The sequence below is a fragment of the Apostichopus japonicus genome, chromosome 9, assembly GCF_037975245.1.
Source record: "Apostichopus japonicus isolate 1M-3 chromosome 9, ASM3797524v1, whole genome shotgun sequence".
NCBI classification, from domain to species: Eukaryota; Metazoa; Echinodermata; class Holothuroidea; order Aspidochirotida; family Stichopodidae; genus Apostichopus; species Apostichopus japonicus.
Window position 1 is genome coordinate 8,997,288 of NC_092569.1, and position 16,030 is coordinate 9,013,317.

At 39.1% G+C, this 16,030-nt stretch overlaps 1 protein-coding gene across 4 annotated transcripts in view; it reads left to right on the plus strand.

Annotated features, from left to right (window-relative positions):
- Positions 1 to 594: 594 nt before the first annotated feature.
- The window catches only part of LOC139973461 (uncharacterized), a 30,765-nt gene continuing 15,329 nt past the window's right edge, over positions 595 to 16,030 (plus strand). The window contains exons 1-5 of one of the 4 annotated variants that reach the window (XM_071980158.1): positions 595 to 707; positions 11,497 to 11,569; positions 13,580 to 13,693; positions 15,267 to 15,412; positions 15,888 to 15,996. In XM_071980158.1, coding sequence (XP_071836259.1) covers positions 11,497 to 11,569; positions 13,580 to 13,693; positions 15,267 to 15,412; positions 15,888 to 15,996 — 442 coding nt within the window. In that variant the 5' untranslated portion in view covers positions 595 to 707. Of the gene's footprint in view, positions 708 to 6,783; positions 7,109 to 11,496; positions 11,570 to 13,579; positions 13,694 to 15,266; positions 15,413 to 15,887; positions 15,997 to 16,030 lie in introns of those variants that run through there. The other 3 variants (XM_071980154.1, XM_071980157.1, XM_071980155.1) reach the window with 3 other exon arrangements.

A 16,030-nucleotide genomic window follows, 5' to 3' on the forward strand; every position in this document is an offset into this window, starting at 1 on the left:
TGACGAGACTTAGTCAAGTAGATGGCCACATACGTAGACTTTGGTTGACATGAATGATGGGACCCCAGTAAAAATGATTTCATTCTCTACATCTCTTCATCATGTTTGTGAACTCTTTCCGTGGTCATCATGAATTTTTCAATTCCAAAGGTGTTATCGATTGTTGCTAATTCGGAACAGACTCCATTCAATTTATCCCCAATGCTGAAAGTTCGATTGACACACCAAGTATGATACATCGGTTCCAACAGCCCACTTAGTTTATACAAAGGCATTCATGTTTGCATATAATCAGATTATTACGAATGGTTTATAAATTAAACAGTTTTTACTAACAGCTCGTCAGGACCCATATAGTAAAACATGCAGTTCACGAACAACATTGCAGCTATATAAGGGCGCCAAACCCTGGCGTACGTCAGTACCTAGCTTTCAAAAACAAACAGCAATGGATTAGCCCAAGGTACAGTAACGTAACGTTTGCTGTGGTTACGCAAATGGTCATAATCGATAAAGCGGAGAATTGACTGTAGAAATATATGACAAAGGAAGTCGATACAGGTCTTTTATAGTTATTTACGTCTTTATTAAACCTAACAGGCGATGCCTACTGTAACATAAAGTCGTTGGATACAGTGGGATAGCTGACGTTATAAATACAGTTTTGCAATTCGCCTTTCTAAGACTGTAAGATGTGACCAAGAAAGGTTAGTTTAATGTAGCTTGTCTTTTAAACTGTTAACTCTTTCTGCCTCTTTGATAGTTGGGACGGTCAAGAATATATTACTTCACCAGTACTGTTGTTTAATCTTAATGTCTTTGTTGCCATTAACGTATATCATATGCGTGTTGACTAGGCCTTCACAAACAGGTAATTAGTAGCTTTCGTTGGTCATTGGCATGTGATAATTATTTTTACTCAATCATTGCGATAAATCGTTTCTTTCACAGAAACTCAGGCGTGAAGCCAGCCTTTGTGGTGAGAAGGGGTCGAAAGTCAAATTTTGCCCCCATTCAGTTAAGAGTGAGCGAATTCTGATATGCTTGCGTTGATTGTCTTTCTATGACACAATATTTAACAAAATTACGAATTTTAGGGAGGGGAGGGGGCAAGATTATATTGTCTGAATTTTGCTCTGGATGATTTTCTCTGGGGATTTTGTTTCTAAAAAAATGCAAATTCTCTTTTCCATAATAACTGACTTTTGTATAGTACAACTTTCAAGTGTTACGTCCCATACGACTTTGCGTGCGTGTGTTACCAAGCTTAAAGGATTGAAGGGAGAGGCACAATCCATCATTCACCCTAGTGACGACGGCCCGCATAGATTAACAATATCGAATATTTACAAATACATAATAGCACTGGCTAGGAGTACTGCACATGTATCTTACCGTCTCTATCGCATATTGACTCAAATTGCTGAGATATGTTATGTTTTATACTTAAATACGACAAGTTCAACAAACAGCCAGACAATTCACGGAGCTTGACTTAGCCTACAGTTTCAATTACTGTATCAAAGTTAACCCATGGAAAGCGCATAGGCTTAGCATGGCTTATGCAGGAAACCTCCCGAGAAGCAAATCACATCGTGCTATTGTATCATGGATTATACCCCCCCCCCCCAGCAATGATACAGTCCGCAATTTGAACCCACGCCCCTCACTCTGGCTACACCACTGCATACACTGTATTGTCGTTTATGGCCATTTAATACCCTCAAGGCATGGAAAACCTTTCCGTCAGATCTATAAAGCTTCTTTTATAGGGAAATAACCTTTGATTTTCATTATGCGTTAGCATATCCGTCCATAAGATGGTTGCATGATATCGTCATCCCGACCCTCAGCCAGGGACGTCGCTAAAGGGGGGGTGTGGGGGGGTGTCTCACCCCCCAATCTTGGTAAAAATGACGATAGTTGGAAAATTTGAGTGCGACAGTCGGAATTTCCGACTGTCGGAATTTCCGACTGTCGCCAGCTTCAATTCGGAATTTCCGACTGTCGCGCTCTAATTTTTCTGACTGTCGCACTCTTATTTTCATATTTTCTTGTAAATTGTGAGTGACATAAAATTTTCGATCAAAATTGACCTTTAATCAGTCATATTTACCACGTTTTCCTCGTCACATTGAGAAATTGTATTTCGCGATCCTTATGCTCCACCATACAAAACTTCGTATGATTTTGAATACTCTAAAAAAAAAAATACAACGTTCGCCAGCTTCAATTCGGAAAATTTATATATTAATTTTGCTATTGGGTGGGTCGACCCTGTTGCAAGTTCAGAATATACCAGGGACGTAGCCAGGGGGAGCAGGGGAGCGACTGCTCCCCCCTTTGAGTGTCGAAAAAAATGTTTAAAAACTGTTGTAGTTTTTTTAGCATGGTATTTTGTCAATGCTCTTTTGATCCTGAATACTCGTCAGCTCCGTTAACTCGATTATAATCGTAACATGCAGGCCTACTGATTCAACTACTTACTTAGTTTGGCAGATGCAATTAGATAAATTTAGCCTATTTCAAACCTACAGTTGGCCACTGCGTAATAAAATACATATTGCCTACCTAACCTCACTCGATGGAATGTCACGAACCGTATGCACAACGACGACAAGTTCGTTCTCATCCGTTCTATGATTCGTCCTTAGTTGTTGCACGAACAGCATGTTATGAAGCTAAGCTAACAATCGTACGTGATACGCACTTCCTATAAATAATTATTACACTGTTAAGACACGGAGATAACGATATTTTTTAAGCCACTGCAAATCTGGCTGTCTTACAAAATATGAAAGTTTATATTGTCCATCAATTAAGTTCGTCAAATGTATATATTTAAGTCCAGACATTGGACAATAAACGAGAATCATCCTTCTGGAAAAATTGTAAAAGAGCACTATGTTTGTCTTTCTGATATATTATGTAAAAGAACATGTAAAAGAATTCAAACAGGAAACAAAATCTGCTGATAATATGATATCATATGATAATGATGAAACTGGCAACAAATTGGACCAGATCGCATCTAAGGACCTTCAATTGTTCAAAAAAATCTCAAAGGGGGAGGGGGACACCCCCTCCCCGTAGACCCCTCCCCCATATCAATCGCAAAAAGTGCTTCCCTTTTCAAATTCCTGGCTACGACGTTGGGATATACATTGTCTCTATGGTATACAATTAAAACACTTAATGCTAATCTACGGAAGTTTAAAAGTGCCATCAACATAAGCAAAAACTTGCCCCATAAGGTACAAATGTATTGAAAAAAGTTCGGAACAAAAGTGCAGTCGCGAAAGATGGGGTGTCTGACTGACACTGACCGTATCGTTGACGATGAGTGCGGGGGGGGGGGTACAAGGCAGCAGTCGGAATTTTCTGACTCCAAAACCCATCCAGTTGGAATTTCAGCCACTACACCCCCCCCCCCCAATCATCAGGCCTTAGCTACGTCCCTGCCCTCAGCTCCTGCCCAAGTTCATCTGCTGTGAACTGCTTGAGAGGGCCATAGACGCTGACATTGTGTAGCAGATAACAGTCTAAAGTACTCCAAATTTTATATTCATTTTTACCGAAGGCATAGGCCTATACCTTTACCTTATGAACTACGTATCCAAAAGCAAGATAAACGTTAGCTCTCCAAAAGACACTCTGCAGCTTGAATCAAAGCAACCAACTGCAAATCGATTTTTGCTGAAAATAACGTGAATTTATTTCATAGTGCAGGTGCGGATCCAGTGGTTTTAACTCTCACCCCCACCTCCCCACCCTCTTTTCACACAACCAAAGCAAAACTAATTATTCGCACAATCTTGTTTGAAGTAAACCAACCACATTATATACAATTTATATGCCTCAGAATGCACCATACATCTTATAGTAATTACATGCAGTTGTGTATCTGTTTATGTCTGAGCCCTAGCTCAACAGACAATATCGTAAGGTAAACAGTAGGCAGCTATAGGCCTAGCTGCTAATATTGTATGATGCTATACCGATGAGAGGATGGGAGAAATAGATGTTCATTTCGGAGCAACTTCCCTGGTGGAAAAGTACAGGGCCATATGTGGATTAAGAAAATATATGAACTTCCACAAAAATATTTGGTTGGGGCTGCAGATCCCCCACCCCCCGTCCGTCAGGGGGGGCGGATGCCCCCCTGACGGACTCAAATGGACTGCTGGCGCCCTTTTCAGCTTTTTACCACTTTTTACTTATTCGCGATTATTGACTTTATTATTGCGCTCTCATCTACTTATTGACATTTGTCACATTTTGTTGGTGTAATTTTCTGACAAAATGCTCTAACGGCGGTCTTGTGATGAAGCGCATGCACTTTCAACACCCATATAAACTTCAGAGTTGTCACAAATGGCGATGGCACCTATTTATTCTTCGTTTATCTGCAAATTAGCAAGGCCGGGAAAGGGTCATTACCGGCGATCTAAGGAGTATCTTGACTCAAAAAATGTCTGTACGCTCCGCGCCAACCTGTGGTGGCGCTCCGCTTAGATAGTGTCGAAAGCGCCCCTACAGACCATTCTCGCCCCCTCTGACTCAAGGGCGGCGGAACCGGGGGGGGGGGGGGGCACAGGGGGCACGTGCCCCCACTTTTTTCCTCTGGTTAAAAATGTGCCCTTTTTCTACATAAAAATTTCTAAATAAACAAGAGTTTACAAAGCGAAACCCACGTCGATTGAAATATTTCGGGAAGTTTTATATGTTTACTACCATAGGCGTAGGAGCCCAATTTGATTTAGGGGGCTGTGACGACTTGCCCGGAAAATATCACCAAAATTTTTCGCGCTCTCCGCGCGCGTTCAACATGTTAATGTGCATATCATATAAGCATGCGTCTGTTATTACATCGCATGCCAATAACATACAATCATTCGCCGTATTATTACCCTTCCATATTGGTTATAATTATTGGGAAAGTCGTTACAATAGTAATGATTATAATAATATCAGTTTAACAATTGAAAAACATGTAGCAAATTATTTTTCTTTCAGTAGGTGCCCAAAAAATTCTCAGCATATTCCCCGAATTTTCACAAAAACTTTTGGTCAGGGGCTGCAGCCCCCTCCCCCCACCGCCTCCTACGCCTATGTTTACTACCACAAGGCTTCTAACATTCTGGTGAGTGCCATTATGCATATTCAATTTGCCAAAAAAATCATAATGCATTTCCAAAAAGCATTGCTTTATTACATTGTGACTTTGTAATAAGCAGAAGCCATTTATAGCCTACTATGAGTATAGTAATTACATACCCCATCCTTTCGCATTTTGACATATTTCATTTGCTTTCATGCATGTATCGATCGCGTGTGCAGGACTTTATAATGATTTCACCTCATTTTGTCTCGAAAGAAAACTTATTCCTTGTTTCCCAATTTGCACATTGGATATTGCAGTGCTAGTATGCATTGTTTCCTTGAGGGGGGAGGGGGGCGTTGATGGAGTGACGTGTATACGCAAATAAGATAATACAATAAGAGCTATAAAGGGTACTAAATATCAGGCTGCATCAGTCCAATCGAATTTCTGCAAAGTGCCCTTCGACGTTGGTGCCCCCCCCCAGATTAAAAGTACTTCCGCCGACCTTGCTCTGACCAATACCCCTAGCTCCGCCACTGCCCCGCCTCCTACGCCTATGCGTGTTACCCCTCAGTAGCCTATAGCCCCCGAAATTTTACCGTGTTGTGCACTTTATGCAGGCAGGGGCGTAGCGAAGGGGTTTTTGTTGGGGGGGTGTGGAGAATTTGATTTGCCGACGGATCTGGAAGTGGTGACTGAAATGGGGGAGGGGTCTAAGGGGAGGTGGTGTCCTCCCCCCCTCTAGAAAATGTTTAGTTTTGAAACGTCCTTAGATGCAATCTGGTGTATATTTTAAGTCAAATTTGATTTGCCGACGGATCTGGAAGTGGTGACTGAAATGGGGGAGGGGGCGTCCCCCTCCCCTTTGGCAATTTTTTAGTTTTGGAACGTCCTTAGATGCAATCTGGTGCATATTTTAAGTCAAATTTGATTTGCCGACGGATCTGGAAGTGGTGACTGAAATGGCCGGGGGAGGGGTCTAATTTTTAGTTTTGAAACGTCCTTAGATGCAATCTGATGTATATTTTAAGTCAAATTTGATATGCCGACGGATCTGGAAGTGGTGACTGAAATGGGGGAGGGGTCTAAGGGGAGGGGGTGTCCCCCTTCCCTTTGGAAAATTTTTAGTTTTGAAACGTCCTTAGATGCAATCTGGTGCATATTTTAAGTCAAATTTGATTTGCCGACGGATCTGGAAGTGGTTACTGAAATGGGGGAGGGGTCTAAGGGTAGGGGGTCTACCCCTCCCCTTTGGAAAAATTAGTTTGAACGTCCTTAGATGCAATCTGGTGCATATTTTAAGTCAAATTTGGCACGGAAAAAGCTCCCGTTCTCCTTTTTCTATTCAGCTTTCCTTCTTTCTTCCCCTTCCGCTCTCTTCACCTTTTTTCCTTTTGCCGACAGACCCAAAATTTGCCGACAGCGACCAAATTATTGGGAGGTGTGACACCCCCACACCCCCCCCCCCCGCTCGCTACGCCCCTGTATGCAGGTGCGTATTTGCACTTCCAAAAGATTTTCTCCCGAACCTGCACCTCTCTTCCCCTCCATACCCTCCCATTTCCTCACTGGAATTTCTGGTGCCGAACCTTGATATTTCATAACTAGAGAACTAAGGGCAACTATATAAGGGTTTCAATTTCTATGGTTACAACCATCTCCATCCATAAACTTTGTACAGTAGCATGTTGTCTACGTGTGGCGTAGTACAACGTATAGAGCAAAGATCCATTTGCTGCAGTTTTCAGTTATCCGCTCAATCAATTTCAGCCATGGCTCTCGATCAAAATATATGTTTTGAGAATCAGGTGCTCTGTCTAACCCCGCTATAACGGTTCAAAGAAAGGAACAGTTTCAACTGAGGCTAAATCCTCATCACCAATATTTTGGTCACCGTAATCAAAGGCTAGCGTTATGTCGGTTGTTATCGTTAAGTGGCTAGGCCTAATATGTTAGATTGTCAAGGCTGGGCCTACTTAGGCCTACGTGCCAGCTGAAATAATCGTAAGTAGGCTAGCTAGCAATGCCTAGCCTAGGTAGCATATACAAGTTGAGCATACAAGTTGAACATGTTTGTCTCTGCAGGCTAAGAAAAACCTTTTAGATGTTCCACATTTTTCTGTAACCACATCCCTGAAACTGAATGCAACAAACATGAAATTTATTTGACATTTAGAATATTTCTAGGCTAATGTTATTACATGTCTTGAAAATCTTTTTCCTAGCCTATTTCTTCAGCCCGGCTTAGGCCTATACAAACCACAACACCCTTTGTAATATAGCATATTAACTAATACATGTAAGAATTTAAACCTGGAAATTTTAACCCACATTCAAGTATAAGCCTCTAATCTTAAGCTCCTGGCCCTTGCAACCATAAATGAATATTTTACAAACATTAATGAAAATGTGTGCAAGTTTTGTAGAAGTAACTTTGTCACTTATGGTGCTGTGTCTCGTCTACTCAAAACAGTGGAATGCATACAGTAAGAACATGTCAAAGTACTGTACTGTGACGATTGACCGTTTGCCTTTGTGTGCTCGTGCAACTATCTATGTACAGGAAAGTAGCCAAGGCCTGATGGTTGGGGCGGGGGGGGGGGGGAGAGGCGGGGTGCAGTGGCTGGAATTCCAACTGGATGGGTTTTGAAGCCAGAAAATTCTGACTGCTGCCTTGTACCCCCCCCCCCCCCTCCCGGCCTACTCATCAACGATATGATCAATGTCAATCAGACTACCCCATCTACGTACACCTTTTGTTGCACAACACTAACTGGCGGAATAAATCGGTTGAAGCCCCTGACTAGAGGAGCAAGTTGACAATTTCAGTAAGTGGAACTATAGTGACCTCTATTTCCTGTACAACTTCTGTTCCTCACCACCAACTGATGACCGTCAGCAACATTGGCTAAATCTGTTGAAGCCCTAGTTTGAGGGAGCAAGTTGTCTATTTATAATACGTTGACCTCTTGTAACCTAACATGACATACTGTATGCTTCCTGTACAAGGTTTGTTCCACAATACTAAATGATGAATGTGGCCAACTTTGGTAAAAGGGGTTGAAGTACTCGACTGGGAAAACAAGTTGACTGTTTGCAGTAAGTTGACCTCAGATGACCTTTGACCTCTACTTCTTGTAAAAATTTTGTTCCTCACCACTAAAGGATCAATGTCACCAACTTTCATCAAAAGTCATTAAAGTTCTTTACAGAAATAGCAATTGACTGAACACAAATGACCAATTGCTTATCCTTGAACACCCTTTATGTACCGCACCATGTTTCGTATTGTAGCCAACTTTGGTGCAAATCAAATGAAATCCCTGGGAGAAGCATTTTAAAGGATTTGACCTTTGATCACTGGTGACCTCACTGGTGACCTACTTTTTTATATACATTGATGAGATTTCCCAACAGGCTCCATAACCTGACCAACTTTGACCAACATCTGACAAACAGTCTCTAAGTTATTAGCATTTCAAATTGTTGACACATAGAGTGAATGATGGATAGATAGACGCATTGCTATGGCATACTAGCTCCATTGACGAAGCAAATTGTACGGTGGCCGAGAAGTCCATGGTCTTGTGAAACCTCTCAATTTTAACACCATAGATTTCAGCACTTCACTTGGGAAAAGTGTTAAAACATCAAGTGTTGAAACCTCCAGTGTTGAAAACCTCAAGTGTTGAAACCACAGGTGTTGAAACTCTGTGGTTTGAAAACCTGTGGTTTCAACATCTGAGTGGGGTTTTAACACTTTCTCGAAGTGAATTTTTGAAATAGATGGTGGTAAAATCAAGAGGTTTCTCAACATCATGCATTTCTTGGCCACTGTACAATTGAGATAATCAGTTGTAACTAGTTAAGCCTAGCCTAGGGCCCGATAGAATTTGGAAAAGCCGATACTTTGAAGAATATAATCCGTACAACAACAAATGAAGGAAATCATCAAGAAGTTAAATTTTGGGCCAATCCCCAAACACTTTTTTCACTGCTCAAACCTTGTTTATTTGATGTAAACCTCATACCTTTTTTATATTTTTATGGTCAGTACTTCTGAGGAAGATAATTGTCTACTCCTAAGCTATACATTATTATGTGGGCCCGATTCCGCCTACAAAACTACTGAACTATTTCTATAAAATATATTCTAGAAAGTCTAAATTTGGCCAAATTAGTCTTACACCTATATTCTACATTTGTTTAAGATGTAATTGTCTGAAATGTAGAATACCAACCAATTTTGGCAAATATTCAAGAGTTCGGTGAGACTTTCCAAGTAACGTACTGTAAAGGCTACAACTACTACTGACTAGCATTAAGTGTTTTAATTGTATACATAGAGCAGATTATAAGAACTTATATTCTGCTCTATGAATTGTATACCATAGAGACAATATACTGAACTTAATTGAAGCTAGGGAACAGGGTCAACCCACCCAATAGCAAAATTAGTAAATAAATAAACCAAATTAAAGCTGGCGAACATTGTACAGTAGTTCTATTAGGCATTTTTTTATAGAGTATTCAAAATCATAGAAAGTTTTGTATGGTGGAGTATAAGGATACAATTTTTAGGACATTTACAATCACAGGAATTAATTAATAGGCCTAGGTAAATTAGAGTGTGACAGTTGGAAATTCCGACTCTCTCACTCTAATTCCAACTATCGTCAGTTTTACCAAGTTTGGGGGGGGGTGAGACACCCCCACACCCCCCTTCTAGTGACGTCCCTGTTTATATATAATTAAGTGCAGGGAATAATTTTGTGGTATCACGTAATAAAGTTCTACACAGATTGTGCAATGATTGTACAGTTGCAAAGCTGTATAAATGGTGGATTTTTGTACACAATTCATAATAGGTTACTCTTATCAGAGGAACTTCAGACCTTCCAATATTGGTGGGGGGGGGGGGCGGAATGATACTTCTGCCCACCCTTATTTTTCACTGGGGGGGCTGGTACCCCCCAGCCTCCCCGGTTCCTACGCCCTTGCTGTAACGTTGATGAGTGACTATAGTTTGGTTCTACTTATGCTGTTTCACAGTACACAGATTGGCAATGCACTAGATCTTGAGGCTATGCTACTGTAGTTTTTGGTTTTGATGATAATCGTAACCTATGTGCAGTCATGCAGGCGGATGAGTGGGTGTGCGTGCATGTGTGTTTATGATGCCCAGATTGTAAACACGATATTTCAAGTCAAGAAGGGAAGCAATTAGAACAGTTCCGTTTATTGTGGGAGTACATTATTAAGTACAAGAAGCCTATTGTTTCAGTGGAGGTCAAATGTCATTTGGGGTCACTACGGGTCAAATTGTTAAACCCTTATGAACATGATATCTCAAGAAGAGAAGCTTGGACAGATCTCATGTTTTGTGTGTAGGAGTGCCTTATCGAGTATAAAAAGCCTAATGTGTTTGGTGGGGTCTGAGGTTATTTGGGGTCATCAAAGGTCAAATTGTGAAAACCTGTAAATATGATATTGCATGAAGGAAACCTTGGACAGATCTCATATATGGTTTGTAGATGGATCATATCAAATTTAAGGAGCCTATTTCTGCTTTTGGTGAAGGTCATTTGAAGTCCGCGAATGCCAAACATTTACTTTGCTTCCCTCTTACCTGTCTCTCTACACTAATGCACCTTCCTAAACATAATATTGCAAGGGAAGCTTGGACAGATCACATATTTGTATGTTATTTTACCACATTGAGTAAAGAAACCTAATGTTGTGAGCGGAGGTCAATGGTCGTTTGAGTTCACCAGGGGTCAATTTGTGAAAACCCTGTTTTATACAATATTTCAACAAGGACAGATGTCATATGTAGTATGTTGATGTATCACATTTAGTACAAGAAGCCTGCTGTTGAGGTCAATGGTCATGTCAGGACAGCCTGTGTCGTTGAGAATTTATTGTTTGTCCCATGACACTGCTTTTCACTGTATTACTTAGATCAAGTATGTTGTACTATACATAACGTCAGATCAATGAAGTAAAACAATATATTTTGGCATTCTGGTTTTTAAAATGAATGCCATTTTCAATGCTTTGTCATTACACAAGAATTTTAAGCATGTCAATGTTGCCTTTACTACATTCAATTTTTCTTTGTATTCCTTTTCTTCTTTACTTTGATGAAAAGTCTACTTTGATTCTTAATTTGTGGTATGTGTGACTAGGTTTGCAACCAATAGCTGAATAGTGAAACCAGCTAACCATATGTTGTACATTGAACATTGTTCTCAATTATGGTTCAAAGTGGTGGGATTGATTCATATTATGTTCTGCTCCTCTCCTATTATCTTTTATCACACTTCCTGAAATCTATCAGATAGTCAATCTGAGTTAATGAATCATTTTCATTTAATGGCTTGTTTTTTCAGATGTTGAACTGGTCATCCTTGGTCCTTGCTGCAACTCTGTTGCTGTTGATCACTGGCAAAGATGCATTAGATGGTAAGTCTATCACTCTTTCAAAACTGATTGTGTTTTCCATAGAAAAGCTCATACATATACTGTTTTGCATATAGTCATGCATGATGGTACCTAATTAATAAAGTAATATACACCATACATCGTACAATATGACACATGCAGACCAGTGTGATAAATAGCTTAATATCTCACTACTATGTCACAGTGTGTAGATTATCACCACAATTAGTGCAGGGACATCAATGCTTAACAACCCATTTACACTGATCATTATTCTACTACTGTACATTGAGCAGTAAGCATATTGTTTTTTTAATGATGTTGTGTGCATGATATTTCACATTATATATAATTCAAAGTTTAGAATAAATATACCAGTGATGTTAATCATCTATTAGGTTCTAATATCTTGCACTAAGGGCAACCTCAACTTTAGTGAATCAAAAAAATTAGTTGAGACTAGGTTTCCTTTTACCCAGTACAAAATTTCTACATTGAAATGTATGTGTGTCAGTTTCACGACAGCTGTCCGGGAATGTATAGAAATGTATAGATGTGTTTCCTTTGTCTAGACAGATGTCTATAGGATAGTAACAATAAACCTTAGAATTCAGACAATGTAGTTGTGGGTCATTACCTCACTATTACTCTGCTATAATGGGAGTATTATATTGCAAGGAACACACACAGATTGATGCCTAGCTTAATAGCATTAATAGCCCACTATAACTCAGCTATAATGGGAATATCATATTGCAAGGAACACACAGAATGATGCCTAGCTTAATAGCATTAGTAGCCTACCCTGCTATAATGGGAGTATTATATTGCAAGGAACACACACAGATTGATGCCTAGCTTAATAGCATTAATAGCCCACTATAACTCAGCTATAATGGGAATATCATATTGCAAGGAACACACAGAATGATGCCTAGCTTAATAGCATTAGTAGCCTACCCTGCTATAATGGGAGTATTATATTGCAAGGAACACACACAGATTGATGCCTAGCTTAATAGCATTAATAGCCCACTATAACTCAGCTATAATGGGAATATCATATTGCAAGGAACACACAGAATGATGCCTAGCTTAATAGCATTAGTAGCCTACCCTGCTATAATGGGAGTATTATATTGCAAGGAACACACACAGATTGATGCCTAGCTTAATAGCATTAATAGCCCACTATAACTCAGCTATAATGGGAATATCATATTGCAAGGAACACACAGAATGATGCCTAGCTTAATAGCATTAGTAGCCTACTCTGCTATAACGGGAGTATCATATTGCAAGGAGCACACACAGATTGATACCTAGCTTAATAGCGTGAATAGCCAACTATTACTCTGCTATAACGGGAGTATCATATTGTAAGGAACACACACAGATTGATGCCTACTGTAGCTGAATAGCATTAATAGCCTATTATTACTCTGCTATAATGGGAGTATCATATTGCAAGAAACACACAGAATGATGCCTAGCTTAATAGCATTAGTAGCCTACTCTGCTATAATGGGAATATCATATTGCAAGGAACACACACAGATTGATGCCTAGCTTAATAGCATTAATAGCCCACTATTACTCTGCTATAATGGGAGTATCATATTGCAAGAAACACACAGAATGATGCCTAGCTTAATAGCATTAGTAGCCTACTCTGCTATAATGGGAATATCATATTGCAAGGAACACACACAGATTGATGCCTAGCTTAATAGCATTAATAGCCCATTATTACTCTGCATAATGGGAGTATTATATTGCAAGGAACACACAGAATGATGCCTAGCTTAATAGCATTAGTAGCCTACTCTGCTATAATGGGAATATCATATTGCAAGGAACACACACAGATTGATGCCTAGCTTAATAGCATTAATAGTCTACTATTGTTCTGCTATAATGGGAGTATCATATTGCAAGGAACACACAGAATGATGCCTCGCAAATAAGCATTTAATCCTTTATGAATTGTTCTTTGTGTGACTTGTTAAAATATTTGTTTGTTTCACACAGTTGCAAATAACTGTTCTACCTGGTACAGTGCAGGGTATACAGACCCTGGCTATTACCTCATCATCAAGAATGGTGATAATGTTACTGCATATTGCCCATTTGCCGATGTTGAAAGTAAGTGGTTTTAATGGTATCTTTCGGTATATGTTAGTTCAACAGCGTTTTTAGTAGACAAGGAGCTTAATCAAGAGAAAATTAAAACCTATAAAATACCATAAAGCTATTAGGCATTTATAGTGAGTGAGCTTTAAGGATCTGAATGCATTCCTATTGAAATTCATACAACTGGTGTAACTTGTAACTCAATAGCATATTAGATAGTTTAAGTAAAGACTGTTCACGCTTGAAAAACCTGGAATAGCTCTGAAATCATTTCATTGTCTCTACCCCCTTAATCAGTCTTTGGTGTTTAAATCCCTTCAACCTAGGTCAGTATATCACTCTCTTCTATGTTAGTTCAAATCACAGAAGTGGATATGATTTGTAACAGAGAATTAGCCCTATTAAAGCTCATTACAAGCTGGCTACTGAATAACTGTTCAAATGATTGATTTATATACTTCAGTGTACGTCTTAGGATTTATTGAAAACTTTGACACAGTTGTTTAACTGATGACATGAGTGAACCATGACATATGTATGTTTATGTTAAAGTTTTTAACGGGTAGAAGTTTCATATTTTAGCAGACAAAACAAAAGTAACTCTAAGACACAGAAACAGTCTTATGATGTAACATGATTCATCAGTACTGTTCATACTCATATTCTACCCAATCATATTACTAATTTCTTCAATAATGACAATAAGGGTCACCTAAGTAGTCCACTATTTAAATACTTGTGCTTGGGTTGATGAAGTCTATATGTGACTCAAGTGTTGATGCAGAGGGTACAAGCCTTTAGCTGACCAGCTAGAATTAATTACTACTACTACTAGTAGTACTGCTACTGCTACTGCTACTACTACTACTACTACTACTACTACTACTGTAACTACTACTACTACTACTGTAACTACTACTACTACTACTGCTAGTGCTACTGCTACTGCTACTACTACTACTACTACTACTACTACTACTACTGCTGTAACTACTACTACTACTAGTAGTACTGCTACTGCTACTGCTACTGCTACTACTACTACTACTACTACTACTACTGTAACTACTACTACTACTACTACTACTACTGTAACTACTACTACTACTGTAACTACTACTACTAGTACTGCTACTACTACTTACTACTACTACTAATACTACTTTAACTACTACTACTACTACTACTGTAACTACTACTACTACTACTACTACTGTAACTACTACTACTACTACTAGTAGTACTGCTACCTAGACTTAAAGAGATGGAGATTGGATAACACAGACTAACTTCTTCTTTCATCTGGTTAAATGGAAGGCATTCATGGAATTTTTAGTATAGGGGGCAGGTGGTTCACTATCTGACATGGTTGATGGGTGTACAAACTTAAAAAGTAGGAAGTAATAAATACAAACTTACAACACAAAGGAGTGAATGGTGCAACAATTAAAGTTAAAGTTACATGATAGTTTTCATGGAAGAGTGTATGACGTGTTACACTACACTTTCACTATATAATGTAAAGGTATATGCAACAGATATTTGGAGATTAAAACCAATCACCTAATCTATCATTTCTATTCAGACTATACCACTTGTCAGGACTTCATAGATGCTGGTTTCAATATGACAGGATATTACCAGATTGATCCAGATGGGAGTGCCGCTGGTAATCCCTTTGAGATATTCTGTGACTTTGATACTGTTCTCAATGGAGCAGTCCTTACCACGGTGAGATTATCTTTAATGTCTTGGTATGTACGCACTATGCAAACTGATAAATTTTATCAAGAAGCTAAACGGAAATTTGATTTAGCCTAAACTTGGAAATAATATTTCTGTCACAAGATTCAACAAACATGTCCTGGAATTGTTCAGAATCCTTTCATCAATTTTTTTAACCAACTGGCTGATTTGTCAACAGTCACTTTCTGTTTACATTTTCTGTTTTTGTATTAAATATTATTGCCATCTGTTTCTTTCCATAGACATGTTTGCTTGCTGATAATTTTAAGTGATTTTACAATTTGTAAATACCATTATTTTGGCTACCTTTATAGGGAGAAACAAGATTTTTGCATTGTTCTTCTGCAGAATAATCACCCTTGAGATATCAGGGAAATATTAAAGATGTTGATAAGTTGTCAGCAGTGAAACCATTTGAGGAAAATGGGTGATATTCTTTTGTTCTTTTGTTTCTATGAAGGTTGAACATGACCAACAGGGACAGACACATCTTCAATTGAAGACATCCCGTTATTCAGGCCCTGGAACATATGAAGTTGATATTGTGTATGGTGGGAATGCCTCAGCAGGTAAAAGATATCACAAAAGATCTCCCATGAGGAT